At 45.9% G+C, this 22554-nt stretch overlaps 1 protein-coding gene across 3 annotated transcripts in view; it reads right to left on the reverse strand.

Annotated features, from left to right (window-relative positions):
- The window catches only part of sec31b (SEC31 homolog B, COPII coat complex component), a 35795-nt gene extending 15276 nt beyond the window's left edge, over nucleotides 1-20519 (reverse strand). Inside the window, exons 1-22 of one of the 3 annotated variants that reach the window (XM_052505348.1) lie at nucleotides 20353-20519; nucleotides 19132-19247; nucleotides 18648-18771; nucleotides 18333-18528; nucleotides 16894-16989; nucleotides 16245-16385; nucleotides 13844-13986; nucleotides 13206-13305; nucleotides 12537-12698; nucleotides 11432-11584; nucleotides 8950-9183; nucleotides 8203-8370; nucleotides 7874-8006; nucleotides 7318-7496; nucleotides 6089-6215; nucleotides 5520-5665; nucleotides 5168-5341; nucleotides 4458-4634; nucleotides 4115-4130; nucleotides 3887-4078; nucleotides 2986-3405; nucleotides 867-1000 (exon numbers count right to left, since the gene is read on the reverse strand). In XM_052505348.1, coding sequence (XP_052361308.1) covers nucleotides 927-1000; nucleotides 2986-3405; nucleotides 3887-4078; nucleotides 4115-4130; nucleotides 4458-4634; nucleotides 5168-5341; nucleotides 5520-5665; nucleotides 6089-6215; nucleotides 7318-7496; nucleotides 7874-8006; nucleotides 8203-8370; nucleotides 8950-9183; nucleotides 11432-11584; nucleotides 12537-12698; nucleotides 13206-13305; nucleotides 13844-13986; nucleotides 16245-16385; nucleotides 16894-16989; nucleotides 18333-18528; nucleotides 18648-18771; nucleotides 19132-19210 — 3234 coding nt within the window. In that variant the 5' untranslated portion in view covers nucleotides 19211-19247; nucleotides 20353-20519 and the 3' untranslated portion in view covers nucleotides 867-926. Of the gene's footprint in view, nucleotides 1-866; nucleotides 1001-2985; nucleotides 3406-3886; nucleotides 4131-4457; nucleotides 4635-5167; nucleotides 5342-5519; nucleotides 5666-6088; nucleotides 6216-7317; nucleotides 7497-7873; nucleotides 8007-8202; nucleotides 8371-8949; nucleotides 9184-11431; nucleotides 11585-12536; nucleotides 12699-13205; nucleotides 13306-13843; nucleotides 13987-16244; nucleotides 16386-16893; nucleotides 16990-18332; nucleotides 18529-18647; nucleotides 18772-19131; nucleotides 19248-19916; nucleotides 20132-20352 lie in introns of those variants that run through there. The other 2 variants (XM_052505349.1, XM_052505347.1) reach the window with 2 other exon arrangements.
- Between the last annotated feature and the right edge of the window lie 2035 nt (nucleotides 20520-22554).

Here is a 22554-nt window from a genome sequence, read left to right on the forward strand (position 1 = left end):
TGTCTTATCCCACCATATCTAAACCTAGCCCCGTCTTATCCCACCATACCTAAACCTAGCCCTGTCTTATCCCACCATACCTAAACCTAGCCCTGTCTTATCCCACCATATCTAAACCTAGCCCTGTCTTATCCCACCATATCTAAACCTAGCCCTGTCTTATCCCACCATATCTAAACCTAGCCCTGTCTTATCCCACCATATCTAAACCTAGCCCTGTCTTATCCCACCATATCTAAACCTAGCCCTGTCTTATCCCACCATATCTAAACCTGGCCCTGTCTTATCCCACCATATCTAAATCTAGCCCCGTCTTATCCCACCATATCTAAACCTAGCCCTGTCTTATCCCACCATATCTAAACCTAGCCCTGTCTTATCCCACCATATCTAAACCTAGCCCTGTCTTATCCCACCATACCTAAACCTAGCCCTGTCTTATCCCACCATATCTAAACCTAGCCCTGTCTTATCCCACCATATCTAAACCTAGCCCTGTCTTATCCCACCATATCTAAACCTAGCCCTGTCTTATCCCACCATAGCCCTGTCTGCATTAACAGTCTTATCCCACCATATCTAAACCTAGCCCTGTCTTATCCCACCATAGCCCTGTCTGCATTAACAGTCTTATCCCACCATATCTAAACCTATCCCTGTCTGCATTAACAGTCTTATCCCACCATATCTAAACCTATCCCTGTCTGCATTAAGTCTTATCCCACCACATCCAAACCTATCCCTGTCTGCATTAACAGTCTTATCCCACCATATCCCTGTCTGCATTAACAGTCTTATCCCACCATATCCAGACCTATCCCTGTCTGCATTAACAGTCTTATCACACCATATCCCTGTCAGCATTAACAGTCTTATCCCACCATATCCCTGTCTGCATTAACAGTCTTATCCCACCACATCCAAACCTATCCCTGTCTGTCACTCTCACTGTCACCTTCATCATCGTCAACAAGGGGAGTACTCAGCCAAGGGAAGTATCCTGAAAGTTAAACAAGGGGGATCAGCTCAATCAGAAGCATTTAGAAATTAACGTTATTCACGTCTCAAATCTCACTACACATGATTTAGTATTTATGAAAGAGACAAGTGTTAAAGAAGGAATGGTGGATTCTTGTTTAAGCATAAATGAATAAAGATATGATTAAAGATGACTATCATAACAGATAAACAGTGATGTTACAGGCCTGTGTCCCAAATTACACCCCATTCCCTTTATAGTACGAGCCCCAGTCAACAGTAGGGTCCTACCGACCGTACGATCCCCGGTCAACAGTAGGGTCCTACTAACGGTACGAGCCCCAGTCAACAGTAGGGTCCTACCGACCGTACGATCCCCGGTCAACAGTAGGGTCCTACCTACGGTACGATCCCCGGTCAACAGTAGGGTCCTACCTACGGTACGATCCCCGGTCAACAGTAGGGTCCTACTAACGGTACAATCCCAGGTCAACAGTAGGGTCCTACCGACCGTACGATCCCAGGTCAACAGTAGGGTCCTACTGACGGTACGAGCCCAGGTCAACAGTAGGGTCCTACTGACGGTACGAGCCCAGGTCAACAGTAGGGTCCTACCGACCGTACGAGCCCAGGTCAACAGTAGGGTCCTACTGACGGTACGAGCCCAGGTCAACAGTAGGGTCCTACCAACGGTACGAGCCCAGGTCAACAGTAGGGTCCTACCGACGGTACGAGCCCAGGTCAAAAGTAGGGTCCTACCAACGGTACGAGCCCAGGTCAACAGTAGGGTCCTACCGACCGTACGATCCCAGGTCAACAGTAGGGTCCTACTGACGGTACGAGCCCAGGTCAACAGTAGGGTCCTACTAACGGTACGATCCCAGGTCAACAGTAGGGTCCTACTGACCGTACGATCCCCGGTCAACAGTAGGGTCCTACTAACGGTACGAGCCCAGGTCAACAGTAGGGTCTTACTGACGGTATGAGCCCAGGTCAACAGTAGGGTCCTACTGACCGTACGAGCCCAGGTCAACAGTAGGGTCCTACTGACCGTACGAGCCCAGGTCAACAGTAGGGTCCTCCTGACCGTACGAGCCCAGGTCAACAGTAGTGCACTACACTGACCGTACGAGCCCAGGTCTACAGTAGGGTCCTACCGACCGTACGATCCCCGGTCAACAGTAGGGTCCTACCGACCGTACGATCCCAGGTCAACAGTAGGGTCCTACTAACGGTACGAGCCCAGGTCAACAGTAGGGTCCTACCGACGGTACGAGCCCAGGTCAACAGTAGGGTCCTACCGACGGTACGAGCCCAGGTCAACAGTAGGGTCCTACCGACGGTACGATCCCAGGTCAACAGTAGGGTCCTACTGACGGTATGAGCCCAGGTCAACAGTAGGGTCCTCCTGACCGTACGAGCCCAGGTCAACAGTAGTGCACTACACTGACCGTACGAGCCCAGGTCTACAGTAGGGTCCTACCGACCGTACGATCCCCGGTCAACAGTAGGGTCCTACCGACCGTACGATCCCAGGTCAACAGTAGGGTCCTACTAACGGTACGAGCCCAGGTCAACAGTAGGGTCCTACCAACGGTACGAGCCCAGGTCAACAGTAGGGTCCTACTGACGGTACGAGCCCAGGTCAACAGTAGGGTCCTACTGACGGTATGAGCCCAGGTCAACAGTAGGGTCCTACTGACGGTATGAGCCCAGGTCAACAGTAGGGTCCTACTAACGGTACGAGCCCAGGTCAACAGTAGGGTCCTACTGACCGTACGAGCCCAGGTCAACAGTAGGGTCCTACTGACGGTATGAGCCCAGGTCAACAGTAGGGTCCTACTGACCGTACGAGCCCAGGTCAACAGTAGGGTCCTACTGACGGTATGAGCCCAGGTCAACAGTAGGGTCCTACCGACCGTACGAGCCCAGGTCAACAGTAGTGCACTATACCAGGCATAGGATGGCATTTGGGAAGCAACACATGAATTGCATCATGGTCAGTACCTGTAGGAGGAGGAGCAACCGACGGAGCAGAGAAGGACTTGACGGCCGGGGCTCCAGGACCTCCTTGTGGGTACCCAGGTCCCAGGGGTGGGTACGGACCAGAGGGGGGACCTGCAGGTGGGCCCTGGCTGTGAAGGTGAGACCCCCCTGGTGGGTACATGCCGACGGGGGCCCCAGGCTGCTGGTAGCTGGGTGGCATGGGGCCTGAAGGGAGCGAGGTGGGGGTGAAGCCTGACGGAGGTGGCCCTGGGCTGGGCATGGTGGGGAGGCCGCCAGGGGCAGAGAACGGAGGCAGGGGGGGTCCAGATAGACTGGAGCCTGGCATAGCAGGTCCTGGAGGGAAGGCAGAGAGGCCGGGGCCACCTAGTCCTGCAGACATGGGCTGCTGTTGTGGCTGGAATGGCTGGAGTGGAGAGAACCCTGAGCAGACAGGAGACAGACATGTTACATCAAGACCAGTCTGGAGTAGTGTCTGGCAGGTGACAGAGTAGTACCTGGTTCAGCAGGGCACAGCTTGTATATTACGTTCAGATTGAAACATGTTTGTTCTACATAATATATTTCTATGTCACATACACAAGTACAGTGCTTCTACACCTGCATTGCTTGCTGTTGGGGGTTTTATGCTGGGTTTCTGTACAGCACTTTGAGATATCAGCTGATGTACGAAGGAAGGGCTTTATAAATACATTTGATCTGATACAGTGAAATGCCTTTCTTACAAGCTCCAAACCCAACAATGCAGCAATCAATATCAAATGTAGCACTAAAAATAACAGTGTGGAACAAAAACACAGGATAGAAAAACAACCAGATGAAGTCAGTAAGTATCCTACACACAGGGTCAGCTCCAGACATAACACCTGCTGAACACGGCCCTGGACGGAGGGCGCGTGCCTACCTGGGGCAGTGGCAGGATGTTGAGGGTAGGCTGGCCGTAGTCCTGTACGTGGCAGCCCACTAGGTGGAGGAGCAGGGGAGGAGGGTGGCAGACCGCCATACGAAGGAGGAGGCGGCCCTCTGGAGAGAGCAGCAGCTTGAGGAGTGAAGACTGTCGTCATAGGAGGCTGGCCACCCACTGACATCACAGGAAGAGGAGGCTGGCCACCCACTGACATCACAGGAAGAGGAGGCTGGTAGGGCCCCTGGAGAGGAACATCATTTACACACAGCCGGCGTCCCAAAAACGGCACCTTATTCCCTTTATAGTGAACTACTTCAACAGTAGACTGGAACGCAGCCACAGAAACACACACGAGAGAATAACAATATACCAAGCTGATGTTTCACACCATGAACTCTAGCAACTGCTATGATATCTTCAAGTGGAGATTAGATTCATCGATGTATACATCAATGGAAATACATCTGTTTACTTTGTGTTTTATAGTCCTCAATCTTTTGTGTGTTTATTGTTGCATTCTCAAGGCTGAGGCAAAAGTGTCAAATAAAACGCATTCATTCCTAAATACCGGTGTCTGTGCCGGTGGTTGTGCTTGGACGGGGACAGCAGGGGCCTGAGCGGGGGCAGGGTCGCCCCCAGTCACCCTGACTCTGTTGTAAGGGAACGGTGGGGGCTGCTGCCCCACTGCAGCTCCTCCCTCTCCCTGGGCGTGGAACAGCCGGTCTCTCATCATCATGATGCAAGCCTGCAGGAGGACAAACACCACAGAACAACAACAGTTATAATAGTACTGGAAATATGTCAAACAGTGTGATGTGTCAGCCTGCCCGAAGGGGGTCAACTATAAACCAGGGAGTTAGCAGGCTAACTTACCCATTTCAAGCTTATCAAAAAAACATTATAATAATAAATCATAATATTTAGGCATGGTTTTATTGACTCAACAGCCAAGAACACATGGATGTTTAGCTTTGTTAATGAACCAGAAAATGTGTAATAATTTCTGGTTGTTTATCGTAGTAAGCTGGTTAACTCATTGATCCTGCTCTGCAGTACAGCCCTCTGGAGTAACAGATGGAGGGACCAACCCCTTTCTGGACCACAACAACATTAAAGTTCTCTTTCATCAGGCAAGATCAACGAAGCACAACTTGCATGTTAAAATGCAGGTCTGAACAGGATCCCAGGAGAGAGAAAACATGGGGTATTTGAAGCACGATGACACGTTTACATCATTTCCTGGTTGATAAGGTATCTGAAGAGGAGTGGGAGGTTTACCTGGTCTGAGGTGTCTGGCAGGTAGGACAGGGCTGTAGCCAGGCTGCCTTGTGATGCTAGGAGACCAGCGTAGTGAGTCAGCTTGTCAGCCAGGACAGGACTCTGTACAGCCACCTCGCTGTTCCTCAGACGCTCAACAGACTTACGCAGAACCATCATCTTCTCTACCAAGTCCTGGCGGTCAATCACACAGACGACATAATGTTACCACCTGGTTACTACCACGTCAATAGAGATGGTATCTGTGGCCAGTTATCACATCATCATAACGCTTGGGTTCACTTGGAAAAGTGACTTCCATGGTTAAATTAAGGATAAATATATAGATAGATATAAAAAAACGATTTCTTACCTCTAAAACCAGGGGAGATGAGCAGTCCCTCTGCAGGGCCCAGCATTCCACTAGTTTCTCAATGTTCCCAGAGCAAATGTAACAGAGACATGCCTGCAGGCAGCGTTTCTCTGTCCTCTCCCCCTCCAGACGCGACCCCAGGGTCTCTACAGTACCAGGAGAGGGTGGGAGAGCAAGGAAGAGAGGGGAGAGAGGAGGAGAGGTTAGATAGAAGATGTAACAGATCAGTTATAGTCCAACCAGGAGAAAGGGAGGGAGGGGTTAGGAACAGGAAACAGAAGAGCTACACAGCACAGAGATCAGTTATAGTCCAACCAGGAGAAAGGGAGGTGAGGGGTTAGGAACAGGAAACAGAAGAGCTACACAGCACAGAGATCAGTTATAGTCCAACCAGGAGAAAGGGAGGGGAGGGGTTAGGAACAGGAAACAGAAGAGACCATCAGGTACAATCAGGTCTCTCTTCTGAAATAGATTTCTAGTGACTTGCAGAAATAAGCACTGAACTCAAGGTAAAAACAAGTCGGGGTTTACTGATGCCTTTGTTACGATCCTCAACATCTTGTTCTTACCACACAGATGAGCAAACTCTTTGGGGTGAGCGTAGGTCAGGAGAGCAGCGAGAGCCTCCTTCCAGTTCTCCAAGGCACAGCTCTGCACGATGTCTCCCCAGTTCTGGGTCACCACGGATGAGATCAGCTGAGGACGGTCGACAGTAAACTTAACCAGGTTGTATGTATTCATGCTGACTCAGTAAAATCAGATTATTTTGCACTGTTGATATAAAATAACTATATTCTGAACTAAACTAACTTTGCTAGCTAGTAATCAAGTCATACAAATATGATATAAATCAAAATAGCCGTGAGGGTAAGTCCCAAATGTCCCCCCGTCTTACCATAGAGATGCTGTTCCTCCCCCAGGTATGTGTCTTACCATAGAGATGCTTGCATAGACATGCCCTCTGTCTTCCAGGAATGTCCCCCCTGTCTTACTATAGAGATGCTGGTCCCCCTGTCTTACCATAGAGATGCTGTTCCCCCTGTCTTCTGCTCCCCCTGTCTTACCATAGAGAGGTCTTACCATAGAGATGCCCCCCCGTCTTACCATAGAGATGCTGTTCCTCTGCTCGTCCAGGTGTCCCCCCGTCTTACCATAGAGATGCTGTTCCTCTGCTCGTCCAGGAATGTCCCCCCTGTCTTACTATAGAGATGCTGTTCCCCCTGTCTTACCATAGAGATGCTGGTCCCCCCTGTCTTACCATAGAGATGCTGTTCCTCTGCTCGTCCAGGTGTCCCCCCTGTCTTAGCATAGAGATGCTGGTCCAGGAATGTCCCCCCTGTCTTACTATAGAGATGCTGTCCCCCTGTCTTACCATAGAGATGCTGGTCCCCCCCTGTCTTACCATAGAGATGCTGTTCCTCCCGTCCAGGTGTCCCCCCGTCTTACCATAGAGATGCTGTTCCTCTGCTCATCCAGGTATGCCCCCCTGTCTTACCATAGAGATGCTGTTCCTCTGCCATCCTGTCTTACCATAGAGATGCTGTTCCTCTGGTCCAGGTATGTCCCCCTGTCTTACCATAGAGATGCTGTTCCTCTGCTCGTCCAGGTATGTCCCCCTGTCTTACCATAGAGATGCTGTCCCCCCTGTCTTACCATAGAGATGCTGGTCCCCCTGTCTTACCATAGAGATGCTGGTCCCCCCTGTCTTACCATAGAGATGCTGTTCCCCCCTGTCTTACCATAGAGATGCTGGTCCCCCCTGTCTTACCATAGAGATGCTGTTCCCCCCCTGTCTTACCATAGAGATGCTGTTCCTCTGCCCGTCCAGGTATGTCTGCTGGGTCCTCTGCAGTAGCTCCTGTCCTCCACTGATCGCCAGCAGGATGGCCTCAGCGTAGCGCCCCTCGTTCAGACACAGGTCCACCGCTCCCTCAAAGTTTCCCACCAGCAGAGCCTGGCTGATCAGACCATCTGCATCTAATACAACAGGAGCATAAAGCAACTGAATGAGATACGGGAGAGTTACAGTCATACAAAAGGGCCAGTTACCAGGACAACAGATTCATATTAAGACAAAAAAAAAAGAAAAAAAAAAGATTTTACGTTGAACATTCTTTTTTTTATTTCGGGAAACCAGTTTATTTAACAGATTTCACAGGAAGGCAAGCTGAGAACAACTTCTCATTTACATTTGGATAGGCCAAGATAATCCTTCTAATTTAAGATTTAGATGCAAATTGTATTTGTGATGTTCCTGGATGTTATAAACCAGTCCGTACTGTTTAGATTTCACAGGAAGAGAGAGCTGAAGTCACATCCAACTGCTGTGATACTGAAGGGAAGACGAGCAGTACCTGCTGAGACAGGGATCGGGAAGCTGATCTTCTTCTCCTTGTCTTGTGGTGGGATCTGACTGAAAAAGTCAGAGGGCGAGGATGAACCCGGAGTCTTGGTGGAGTCAACCTCATCCCCGGATTCTTCTGACCTCTGGAAACGAAACGAGGACAACGTACTTTTATGGAAGGTTGGTGGCAGGATTCATGTTGTTAAGAAAAGAGACCACATATCAGTTCTGAAACTCGTCACTGCCCTCTAGTGGACGGTGGAAGAACAGCAGTCTAGATGAGAAGTAGGACTACTATAAAAGAGAATGGGCTATGTAGAGGTTTGTTCCTGGACTGACCTGAGTAGAGAGAAGCTGTATCTTCTCAGCCAGATCGTTGGCATCCACTCCATGTCCGTTAGGCTGCAGGTTCTTCCCCAAGCAGGTGGATATCTTTCTCTCTAAATCCTCTTTGCTGAAACCCAAAAGTCTCAGGAATTTGACCCGGGCTTCATCTTCAAAGTTGACCTGCAAACATCAGGAGGCGGACAACATTAGAAACCTAAACAACCCTTGCAGAACTTGTGTTCATCGTATGTTGGTCTTGGCTCCCGAGTGCCTTTCTATCCAAATACATTGTACAGAGAAGCCTACTGTTCATGGAACTGCATCATCTCCATAGGTGTTCTGTGAGTCCTACTACTGTCCAGTCAGAAGGACAGACGGGGACACAGATAACTACACTTTTTACAAACATTTAGGCAATTAAGCAACTTTTCTACTTTAACGAGGGTCAGATGAATTCATGGATACCATTTTAGCATGCTAACAGTTCCAGGAGACTTCCAGTCATTGTGCTAACGCTAGTTAGCAATGGCTCCTGAAACTACCTTCAAAACTGCATGCAGAGGCAAAAAATGGTATCCATGAGATCATATGACTCTGGGTGAGGAGAAAAAGGGATTAAATGACAAAAATGTCACTGTCTCCATAATGTTACATTGTTTGACCCTGGGGTATGTAGAAAAGTTGCTTAATTGCCAAAATCATCCATTATTCCTTTAAAAATGAACCTTTCGTGCCACTGTGCAGTGTCATAACACCTACCAGGAGAAACCTCCATATGTCCTGTTCAGAGTCTGTGGGGGCCTTGTGGATCTTGGCCTGGCAGTAGTCTGACAAGGATCCAGATTGCAGAGCAGCCTGCAGCTCCCTGGAACGTTGGAGGAGCTCTGTTTCCGTGGTGACCTGGCTCACAAACACCTGCCTGGGGACAGGGACGGGCTGTGGGCTCTGGACTGGAGCCTTAGGACTCTCAAAGGTGATCAGCTTCCCACCAAACTACAAGGAGAAGAGGATGGGGGGGTACTATTACTATGATGCAGTTATAATACATTGTAAGACTTGTCATAAGCACGTACTGTCCCTTTAAGAGTAGAGCGTGACCAAAGAGAAGCACTTTACGTCATTCCTAAGAATAGACTTTAACCGTGTGTTTCCACCATAATCCGCAGGTCGTCATGCCTAAGAATAGACTTTAACCGTGTGTTTCCACCATAATCCGCAGGTCGTCATGCCTAAGAATAGACTTTAACCGTGTGTTTCCACCATAATCCGCAGGTCGTCATGCCTAAGAATAGACTTTAACCGTGTGTCTCCACCATAATCCGCAGGTCGTCATGCCTAAGAATAGACTTTAACCGTGTGTTTCCACCATAATCCACAGGTTGTCATGCCTAAGAATAGACTTTAACCGTGTGTTTCCACCATAATCCACAGGTTGTCATTCCTAAGAATAGACTTTAACCGTGTGTTTCCACCATAAGGAAGTACAGTTCCCGCTCAGCCCAGTCAAAACTGTTCGCTGCTCTGGCCCCCCAATGGTGGAACAAACTCCCTCACGACGCCAGGACAGTTGTCACCTTCCGGAGACACCTGCTCTTCAAGAATAGACCCCCCTTTTAAGATTTAGATGCACTATTGTGTGTGTTCCACTGGATGTCATAAGGTGAATGCCACATTTGGTCTGTCATGCCTAATGTAAATAGTCATGCCTAAGAACAGACTTTAACCGTATGTTTCCACCATAATCCGCAGGCCGTCATGCCTAAGAATAGACTTTAACCGTGTGTTTCCACCATAATCCACAGGTTGTCATGCCTAAGATTAGACTTTAACCGTGTGTTTCCACCATAATCCGCAGGCTGTCATGCCTAAGAATAGACTTTAACCGTGTGTTTCCACCATAATCCACAGGTTGTCATGCCTAAGAATAGACTTTAACCGTGTGTTTCCACCATAATCCGCAGGTCGTCATGCCTAAGAATAGACTTTAACCGTGTGTTTCCACCATAATCCGCAGGTTGTCATGCCTAACAATAGACTTTAACCGTGTGTTTCCACCATAATCCGCAGGTCGTCATGCCTAAGAATAGACTTTAACCGTGTGTTTCCACCATAATCCACGGGTTGTCATGTCTAAGAATAGACTTTAACCATGTGTTTCCACCATAATCCACAGGTTGTCATGCCTAAGAATAGACTTTAACCGTGTGTTTCCACCATAATCCGCAGGTCGTCATGCCTAAGAATAGACTTTAACCGTGTGTTTCCACCATAATCCACAGGTTGTCATGCCTAAGAATAGACTTTAACCGTGTGTTTCCACCATAATCCGCAGGTCGTCATGCCTAAGAATAGACTTTAACCGTGTTTCCACCATAATCCGCAGGTTGTCATGCCTAACAATAGACTTTAACCGTGTGTTTCCACCATAATCCGCAGGTCGTCATGCCTAAGAATAGACTTTAACCGTGTGTTTCCACCATAATCCACAGGTCGTCATGCCTAAGAATAGACTTTAACCGTGTGTTTCCACCATAATCCACAGGTCGTCATGCCTAAGAATAGACTTTAACCGTGTGTTTCCACCATAATCCACAGGTCGTCATGCCTAAGAATAGACTTTAACCGTGTGTTTCCACCATAATCCACAGGTCGTCATGCCTAAGAATAGACTTTAACCGTGTGTTTCCACCATAATCCACAGGGTCATGTCTAAGAATAGACTTTAACCGTGTGTTTCCACCATAATAGTCATGCCTAAGAATAGACTTTAACCGTGTGTTTCCACCATAATCCACAGGTCGTCATGCCTAAGAATAGACTTTAACCGTGTGTTTCCACCATAATCCACAGGTTGTCATGCCTAAGAATAGACTTTAACCGTGTGTTTCCACCATAATCCACAGGTTGTCATGCCTAAGAATAGACTTTAACCGTGTGTTTCCACCATAATCCACAGGTCGTCATGCCTAAGAATAGACTTTAACCGTGTGTTTCCACCATAATCCACAGGTTGTCATGCCTAAGAATAGACTTTAACCGTGTGTTTCCACCATAATCCACAGGTCGTCATGCCTAAAATAGACTTTAACCGTGTGTTTCCACCATAATCCACAGGTGCCTCATGCCTTACTGATTAAACATATCGGGGTTCCTCACAATAGGCATTTACTGATGTTATTTACCTTTTGAAATACAAAAAAAAAATGATATAAAAAGCAACAAAAAAGTACATTGCACTTACAGCGAATGAGGCTCCTACGGGCCTACGAACCCACTTGGGGGGCTTCTTCAGCGGAGCGACGAGGGTGGTCTGAGGGGTGGGTTGGGGAACTTGCAGAGGGGGCAGCACCTGGCCTGTCCCAAACGGATCCATGGTGTCAAAGGACGAGGAGATCTGTGGGAAAGCACCACACAAAGACTGCATTCCAATCTAAATATTATGTAAAGGAAAGATAAATGACCAGAGGTCTTTCAATTATTTGTTATTTTTTAACCTTTATTTAAGTCGGCAAGTCAGTTAAGAACAAATTGTTATTTTCAATGACGGCCTGGGAACAGTGGGTTAACTGGTCTAGGAACAGTGGGTTAACTGGTCTAGGAACAGTGGGTTAACTGGTCAGGAACAGTGGGTTAACTGGTCTAGGAACAGTGGGTTAACTGGTCGAACAGTGGGTTAAATGGTCTAGGAACAGTGGGTTAACCAGTCTAGGAACAGTGGGTTAACTGGTCTACGGAAAATTTACTACAACATATTATTCCATAAATGGGTAACTACTTTTGAACAGTCAGAAGTAGGTAACTGGTCTAGGAACAGTGGGTTAACTGGTCCCCTGGAACAGTGGGTTAACTGGTCTAGTAACAGTGGGTTAACTGGTCTAGGAACAGTGGGTTAACTGTTTTAGCATTTAGCAGAACATTCTTATCCAGAACAGTGGACTCCCAGCTGCAACACTGGATTGTGGGTGGTTTCCTTTAGACAGTAAACAGACATGGGTCACAGATAGAGCTGTAAGACAGATGGAACTCTCTAACCCTGATCAGCCCTGCCTGCTGCTACAACCATACCAGGCTTCCTCCCATCACGCAAAATGTTACTACAATCATATCTATTCCATAAATAGTAAACTACTTTTGTCCCCTGGTCAGAAGTAGTGCACTACTTTTGTCCCCTGGTCAGAAGTAGTGCACTACATAGGAAACAGGGAGCCTTTGACGTTTTAGCATTTAGCAGACATTCTTATCCAGAACGACTCCCAGCGGCAACACTGGATTGTGGGTGGTTTCCTTTAGACAGTAAACAGACATGGGTCACAGATAGAGCTGTAAGACAGATGGAGGCTCTCTACCTGATCAGCCCTGCTCTGCTGCTGGGCCTCCAGGCTTCCTCCCATCACGCTGTACACACTGATCCAGCCGTCAAACGAGGCCGCCGACAGCAGCGCTGGGTTCCTGGGACACCACTGGATGTCAAAGCACCACTGGTTGGTCGTTGGTAATTCATAGATCACCTAGAGAGACGGGAGAGAGAGAGATTGGATCACCACGACATTGTAGAAACAGATCACCTAGAGAGACGGGAGAGAGAGAGATTGGATCACCACGACATTGTAGAAACAGATCACCGAGAGAGATTGGATCACCACGACATTGTAGAAACAGATCACCTAGAGAGACGGGGAGAGAGAGAGATTGGATCACCACAACATTGTAGAAACAGATCACCTAGAGAGACGGGGAGAGAGAGATTGGATCACCACAACATTGTAGAAACAGATCACCTAGAGAGACGGGAGAGAGAGAGATTGGATCACCACGACATTGTAGAAACAGATCACCTAGAGAGACGGGAGAGAGAGAGATTGGATCGCCACAACATTGTAGAAACAGATCACCTAGACAACAGAGGCATCTGAAGAAGCCCTGGGCAGGGAAAGATGGCGGGGGCTTTGTGATGGGAGGCCATATGCACCACATGACACCATGAGGTCTTTAGAACAGAGCAGAAAAGCAGGTACCTCTCCAGTGTTTGGGTTCCAGCAGAGGATCCTGTTGTCTTTAGCACTACTGAGCAACAGCTCTGGGTCTGCTTGGCTCCACGCTATGGACAGAAGTCCCCTGAGGAGGAAAAACACCAAGCCTTAATCACCGACGGTCGAGGCTCTCTCTTTTAACTTCAACTATGAAACGACAACAGCCGCCGAGCTAGAAGAACTCATTGTATTTTATTAATCCATTAAAAAAAAGGAAAATGTGAACACCGATAAAAACACAACCAACGACATACAGACAATTAAAGTGGCACAACACTAAAGTATAAAAAAAAATGTAAATAAATGTTTGATTATGTGGATTACTATGGTTAGATATCGGCTGAATGTAAAACTAGAGAGCTGCACAGTTTCTCTCTAGAAAGTGCAGCTCTTTCCTACACAGGGGTGGGGATAGGGTACATTTTACATACCTTCTATGTTTTACTAAATAAGTATAAAGCTATTTTACTGTTATATTGTTATATTGTTGTATACTGCACTGTTGGAGCTAGAAACATGAAGTACTTAGCTCCACCTGCCATAACAGAGACCATATCATCACCATCATCACACATAACAATTCCAGTTAAAGTGATGTGTGGCACAACGTCCCAGAGGCTCACCTTGTGTGGTTCTCCAGGACTTTGAGAGGGGACGTGGCAAAGCGCAGGTCCCACATCTGAATGACTGGCATGCGGTCATCTTCTGAGGCCAGGACCAACTGGGTGGCCACCTCAGGGTGCCAGAGCATCCCTGAACAGTGCATCTATAACACAACCCCACATCAGACCAGAGCATCTACAACACAACACTACATCAGACCAGAGCATCCCTGAACAGTGCATCTATAACACAACCCCACATCAGACCAGAGCATCTACAACACTACATCAGACCAGAGCATCCCTGAACAGTGCATCTACAACACAACACTACATCAGACCAGAGCATCCCTGAACAGTGCATCTATAACACAACACTACATCAGACCAGAGCATCCCTGAACAGTGCATCTACAACACAACACTACATCAGACCAGAGCATCCCTGAACAGTGCATCTATAACAACACTACATCAGACCAGAGCATCCCTGAACAGTGCATCTATAACACAACACTACATCAGACCAGAGCATCCCCGAACAGTGCATCTACAACACTACATCAGACCAGAGCATCCCTGAACAGTGCTTCTATAACACAACACTACATCAGACCAGGGCATCCCTGAACAGTGCATCTATAACACTACATCAGACCAGAGCATCCCTGAACAGTGCATCTATAACACTATATCAGACCAGAGCATCCCTAAACAGTGCATCTACAACACAACACTACATCAGACCAGAGCATCCCTGAACAGTGCATCTACAACACAACACTACATCAGACCAGAGCATCCCTGAACAGTGCATCTATAACACTACATCAGACCAGAGCATCCCTGAACAGTGCATCTACAACACAACACTACATCAGACCAGGGCATCCCTAAACAGTGCATCTATAACACTACATCAGACCAGAGCATCCCTAAACAGTGCATCTATAACACTACATCAGACCAGAGCATCCCAGACCAGAGCATCTATAACACAACACTACATCAGACCAGAGCATCCCTAAACAGTGCATCTATAACACAACACTACATCAGACCAGGGCATCCCTGAACAGTGCATCTATAACACAACATCAGACCAGGGCATCTACGATACTACATCAGACCAGAGCATCCCTAAACAGTGCATCTACAACACTACATCAGACCAGAGCATCCCTGAACAGTGCATCTATAACACAACACTACATCAGACCAGAGCATCCCTGAACAGTGCATCTACAACACAACATCAGACCAGGGCATCTACGATACTACATCAGACCAGAGCATCCCTAAACAGTGCATCTACAACACTACATCAGACCAGAGCATCCCTGAACAGTGCATCTATAACACAACACTACATCAGACCAGAGCATCCCTGAACAGTGCATCTATAACACAACACTACATCAGACCAGAGCATCCCTAAACAGTGCATCTATAACACAACACTACATCAGACCAGAGCATCCCTTAACAGTGCATCTATAACACAACACTACATCAGACCAGAGCATCCCTAACAGTGCATCTATAACACTACATCAGACCAGAGCATCCCTGAACAGTGCATCTATAACACAACACCACATCAGAACAGAGCATCTATAACACAACACTACATCAGACCAGGGCATCCCTGAACAGTGCATCTATAACACTACATCAGACCAGAGCATCCCTGAACAGTGCATCTACAACACAACATCAGACCAGCATCTAGATACTACATCAGACCAGAGCATCCCTAAACAGTGCATCTACAACACTACATCAGAGCAGAGCATCCCTGAACAGTGCATCTACAACACAACACTACATCAGACCAGAGCATCCCTAAACAGTGCATCTACAACACAACACTACATCAGACCAGAGCATCCCTAAACAGTGCATCTACAACACTACATCAGACCAGAGCATCCCTAAACAGTGCATCTATAACACAACACTACATCAGACCAGAGCATCCCTAAACAGTGCATCTACAACACTACATCAGACCAGAGCATCCCTAAACAGTGCATCTATAACACAACACTACATCAGACCAGAGCATCCCTTAACAGAGCATCTACAACACTACATCAGACCAGAGCATCCCGAAACAGAGCATTTTCAACACACCAGAGCATCTACAACACCAGACCATACTCACCCTGTTGCTGTGGTCACCAATCTACTGTACCCATCCGGTTGCAGTGGTCACTAATCTACTGTACTCACTAATCTACTGTACCCACCCTGTTGCTGTGGTCACCAATCTACTGTACCCACCCGGTTGCTGTGGTCACCAATCTACTGTACTCACTAGTCTACTGTACTCACTAGTCTACTGTACTCACCCGGTTGCTGTGGTCACCAATCTACTGTACTCACTAGTCTACTGTACTCACTAGTCTACTGTACTCACCCGGTTGCTGTGGTCACTAATCTTGATGATGGGCTCGTTCTTCCTCAGGTCCCAGACCACTGCTTTCCCACTGGGGTTTGCAGAGGCCAGGATGTGTTGCACCTGTCTGTTCCACGACACTACACTGATATCTTCAGGAGGCTAGGTGGATGGGGAGAGAAGGAACAGCACTGTTACAAATATAGGTATTCCTCCAGGAATTATTGAGTGGAGAAGGTCACGGCACACATTTTAGAGATAAATACATTTTTTTATTTTATTTCACATCAAAAAGCAAAGCTAAAATTCCCAACACTGCCACACTGTGGAAGACTATTGTCACAGGCTATTTCTCTGAGACTTCAGTAATATCTTGATAGGGGGAAGTGTTAGGTTATTTAACCTTCCCATCAGCCCACACATGTTAAAGCCACCACACACCAGACAACACCAGACACACACACAACCAGACCACACACACACAAGACAACAACCACACTGGCTTTCACTCTTACCTCACAAAGCTACAAAAAGGGGAAAACGGTTCAAAATTAAATTAAGACTCATTCCAGGGATTTAAATCACCTGGAATTACCCACCATTTTGATTTAGAGAAGAAGTTGAATGAAAATAGAAGAGAACGGGACAAACTTCCCCCAGAGACATTTACCTGTGACTTTGTCCCGGGTGTCATTGGATTGCTGAAATTGTTCAGATCCCAGATGTAGATCTCTGAATCATTTGCCCCTGATGCCAACAGATTACTCTGTGTGAGAGAGTGAGTGAGAGAGTGTGAGAGTGAGAGAGAGAGTGAGAGTGAGTGAGAGAGTGAGAGAGAGAGAGTGAGAGAGATAGTGAGAGTGTGAGATGAGTGAGGAGAGAGAGAGAGATGAGAGAGTGAGAGAGAGAGAGAGTGGGAGAGAGATAGTGAGAGTGTGAATAGAGAGAGAGAGAGAGAGTGAGAGAGAGAGATTATGAGAGTGGAGAGGAGAGTGAGAGAGAAGTTTAGAGAGAGAGATAGTGAGAATAATACACGTGAGGAATATGAGAGAATAATACACGTGAGGAATATGAGAGAATAATACACGTGAGGAATACGAGAGAATAATACACGTGAGGAATATGAGAGAATAATACACGTGAGGAATATGAGAGAATAATACACGTGAGGAATATGAGAGAATAATACACGTGAGGAATACGAGAGAATAATACACGTGAGGAATACGAGAGAATAATACACGTGAGGAATACGAGAGAATAATACACGTGAGGAATACGAGAGAATAATACACGTGAGGAATACGAGAGAATAATACACGTGAGGAATACGAGAGAATAATACACGTGAGGAATACGAGAGAATAATACACGTGAGGAATACGAGAGAATAATACACGTGAGGAATACGAGAGAATAATACACGTGAGGAATACGAGAGAATAATACACGTGAGGAATACGAGAGAATAATTTAGAGAGAATAATGAATGAAGGAATACGAGAGAATAATACACGTGAGGAATACGAGAGAATAATACACGTGAGGAATACGAGAGAATAATACACGTGAGGACGAGAGAATAATACACGTGAGGAATACGAGAGAATAATACACGTGAGAGAGAATAATCACGTGAGGAATACGAGAGAATAATACACGTGAGGAATACGAGAGAATAATACACGTGAGGAATACGAGAGAATAATACACGTGAGGACGAGAGAACGTGAGGAACGAGAGAATAATACACGTGAGGAATACGAGAGAATAATACACGTGAGGAATACGAGAGAATAATACACGTGAGGAATACGAGAGAATAATACACGTGAGGAATATGAGAGAATAATACACGTGAGGAATACGAGAGAATAATACACGTGAGGAATACGAGAGAATAATACACGTGAGGAATAATACACGTGAGGAATATGAGAGAATAATACACGTGAGGAATATATGATACAGAACATTAGATTGAACATATCCGTTAAGAGTTCATATTAAAAGCTTCATTTAAATGTAATTTAGTAGCCATTTTAAATTGCATGTCAAACTACAAGTGAGAAAAGGGCCAAAGCCTTGACTGGCTGCTACCAGTATTACCTGAAAGGGGTTGAAGTCTAGTGCTCTGACAGGCCCAGTGTGTTTGTCAGACTGTCCTATTATTGCCTCTGCCCCTGGTGTTACGATGGCTTCTGGGCTATACACCGTTACCGTGCCATTATCACTGCCTCCAATCAGTCTCCCTCCCAAACCGTCTTCTCCTGCTCCAAAGTTTACCCACACCAGACTATGGAGCCTAGGGCACAGATATCACAAATCAAAATGTTATAGGTTGAAACGTATGCATTGATACAATAATATATTAACTTGATAACTTGTATAGTATTGGGTTAGCAGGTCATTGTTGTTGCTTACCTGTTAGAAGTAGGTAGGGACCCCTTGAGCTTCATGCCCAGGGAAGGATCGGCAAAATCCACCTGGAATATTTCCAAGGCGGCAGTGGTGTTGAATGACGCATCCAGCTGCTGAGCTGAAGTGCCTGTTCCTCAACAACAACAACAACAGACCAACAAAGAAATCTAATAAATCACAAGAACTCAAGAAGTATATTTATTCAGAATTAAAAGTGAAGCCTGTTATCATCAGTTACACAACTCCTGATTTTTAGAAGCCTGCTCCCAAGTCTGTTTATGCATGCTTGCCAAGTTAGGCAAGTTGGCTAGATGGCATAAACAGATCTGGGAGGCTACTGGCAAGAATGCCTAAACATCTGGAACTATCTACTGTATAAGTGCATGACAGTCCTGATACACAAAACAGTTCTACCCTACCTAAGATTAGATAGAAGGGTTAGAGTTAGTGTAGGACAGGTCTGATACAGGTAACATTTGTGCCCTACCTAAAGCCAGGCAGATAGGGTGGTGGGGGGCAGGGCTCCATGCTGGATGAGCAGTCCTCTGGATCTCTTTCAGCCTCATCTTTACTCTATTGGGCTAGGATGCCTCTATCAAAGTCCTAAAAAAAATGGAAAACAAGCACTTTTAATTACGTTTCAATACTGGGGTGCATTCAGTTCAGTTCAACGTGTGCAGCATTCTTCAACAACTTTTGAGGTCTGTTTGCTTCTGTTTGGTGGGTGTACCCTGATCAATATGGGTGTGACACATTGAGATACATAAATCACCAGTGTGACCATTTGTAGCTAATCGCACAATATTGTGCAGCCAACCATACACAATAGCCCTCTGAGCCACCGTTCTTCTCTTCAGCACCGTTTCCATTGACTAAAACGTTGAACATAGCCAAAAACATTTCGAAATGTTTTTGGCTATGTTGAACAAAGTTTTGTCATATTGAACATACCCCTGACGTTATGACCCCTTGAGTGTATTCATTACGCAAATTCTGTTGCAAAACGTTTCCTCCAAAATGAAAAAGTTTTGCAACGAAAACGAGACATTCTATCGGAAAAACTCAGGTCGGTCTGTCTCAGTTGACTTCGTAAACGGTACAAAGTTTCCGTTGCAAGACGTAAGGAATAAACCCAAGGTAGCCGATTTCTAAACACTACCTACAGCCAACGTTAATAGTTTCTGAATAATCAAAACAACATATTGTAGGGCGTTACAGTAGCTAGCTAGCTGCGTAACATTTAGACATGGTTAATAAACTGAAACAATTTACTAAACGTTAGAAGAATCCATTTCAATCACGTCTCATTGAATCAACAACACGGAGAAGGACGCGAGCCGTTAGATGAAGAGCTGCTGGGTGATGAGAAAACGTTGAGCTGGCTAACATCCATCATTTTGGTTAGCTAGTAATTACACGTCTGTCAACGGCTTTTCTTCGCCGTAACGTATATGTTCTATAAATAGATAGGTAGTTAATGCTGGTTGAGCTATTAGCTATAAACCATCCCTGGTTCAACCAGTTTCTTTAGTTAGCTGACGGTAGCTCGCTAGGCTAGTTACCGATACGTGTCGTTGGCTTCTGCTAGAGCTTGACAGCTAAATCATGCAGACGTGTCGTTCAGTTTATAAATCTAGCTAAAAGCTAGAATAAATATATTCTAACACTATATTGTTAGTACCCCAATATCTTAACGTAAAATACTTACGTCGGAATTTATGATTATCAATCTTTCTAGTTTACAAATGATGTAGAAAACCACCGGGCACTCCCAACGTAATCCTGGATGTTTATCGTCTTCTACGGTGGCCGACATGGTATCAAATATCACAGCAGTCAGTATCTTTGATTAGACCTGTAGCTGTGTTTTGCAATGTTTTCAGTTCAGCAAAGATTGTCTCGCCTCTTCATATGTCAGTAGTTGAAAGTACTGAATATATATTTTTCATTTTTTTTTTCAAAATAGTACTACATTTATAACTATAAATTGTAATTTCCTGATGAACAATGTTGCAACGAGCTTCAACCAGACAAACATACAGTGCCCTCAGAAAGTATTCATACCGCTTGATTTTGTCCACATTTAAATTAAAAAAAAATATACACACAATACCCATAATGAAAACATGTTTTAGACATTTTTACAAATGTATTGAAAATAAAAATACAGATATCTCATTTACATAAATCTTCACATCCCTGAGTCAATACAAATTAGAATCACATTTGGACGTGATTGACAAGTGGTGAGTCTTTCTGGGTAAATCTGTAAGAGTTTTGCACACCTGGATTGTACAACATATAGTTAGTGAGGAAGCCCGATTGCGGGCAGCGGGAGAAGATGGAACCAGATCGATTTTAGCCGATATTCTACACATTTTCTTATCGATGAAACGTTTGATCTCAATACAGTTTTTTGTTCCCAAAACTATATGTTATGAAAAGAGTGGCCTAAGTTTTGCAGACTTTGCCTTTTGTTTAGAAAAAAATGGCGTTGTTTAGAAGGGGCGCAAAGGCGAATTGAGTTATTGCACACGCGCACCTCACAGGGTAGTGGGTCCCTAATGGACATAACGCAGATGTGTGCAAGAACACGCCAATAGGATCTCGCTAGCTCATGCTTGGCTCATTTGTTCCCATTGGAAACGAGAGGGTGTGGTCTATCTTGGTCTACTTATAAAATCTTTGATTCATTGACGTCTTGGTAAGCAACTCTTTCTTCTTATTTTTTTGAGATCGGGTTGGCAGATCGCATCCAACTTTTAAGGTGCATCCCCGCCACCTACTGTAGTGGAGTGTGAGGCCAGTCACAGCCTTTCTCCGCCTTTGTCTTCTTATTCTTCTGTGGGGGTTTGTCGACGGTTGGCATCCAACATGATGGTGCAATACCGCCACCTACTGTACTGGAGTGTGGGCCAGAGACGGAGAAACGAAATCTTACCTGCCAGCCCCATTACTCTTTTTTTTTTTTAAAAAAATAATATTTTAGACTATATCTAATGATATTCTACACAATACACTCTTTAAACTAATTTCCCGTATCCCCTTCTCCCTCATACTAGATCTCAGCCTCTCTTTCCCTCTGATACTGCCCACACTGTGTCAATACACGCTCCACGGTCTCTGTTTCCTGGCAACAATCACACTTTCCTGTTGGATGCTTTCATCCATCACGCTTAAGGTCTTATTCAACCGTCTGTGTCCCACCCTTAATCTTGTCAAAATAGCCTGCTATTTTCTGTCCCTTCCTGCCATCCTCCCCTCTCCGACTTTCCTCGAAATAAATGCCTGCCTTTAGTATCTCTATTCCACTGCTCCTGTCATCTCTACACCATCACTGTCCATATCAGGCTGCTCCTGTCATTTTTGCATATCAGGCTTTAACCTGCTGTCTGCCTCTGCCTTGCTCATCGAATATGTGGACACCTATAAGTACCTAGGTGTCTGGCTAGACTACCAAACTCTCCTTCCAGACCCATATCAAACATCTCCAATCGAAAATCAAATCAAGAATCGGCTTTCTATTCCGCAACAAAGCCTCCTTCACTCACGCTGCCAAGCTTACCCTAGTAAAACTGACTATCCTATCGATCCTCGACTTCTGGCTAGCGAAGTCATCTACAAAATTGCTTCCAACACTCTACTCAGCAAACTGGATGCAGTTTATCACAGTGCCATCCATTTTGTCACTAAAGCACCTTATACTACCCACCACTGCGACTTGTATGCTCTAGTCGGCTGGCCCTTGCTACATATTCGTCGCCAGACCCCCTGGTTCCAGGTCATCTACAAGGCCATGCTAGGCAAAGCTCCGCCTTATCTCAGTTCACTGATCACGATGGCAACACCCATCCGTAGCACGCGCTCCAGCAGGTGTATCTCATTGATCATCCCTAAAGCCAACACCTTA

The sequence above is a fragment of the Oncorhynchus keta genome, unplaced genomic scaffold (assembly GCF_023373465.1).
Source record: "Oncorhynchus keta strain PuntledgeMale-10-30-2019 unplaced genomic scaffold, Oket_V2 Un_contig_2333_pilon_pilon, whole genome shotgun sequence".
Taxonomy (NCBI): domain Eukaryota; kingdom Metazoa; phylum Chordata; class Actinopteri; order Salmoniformes; family Salmonidae; genus Oncorhynchus; species Oncorhynchus keta.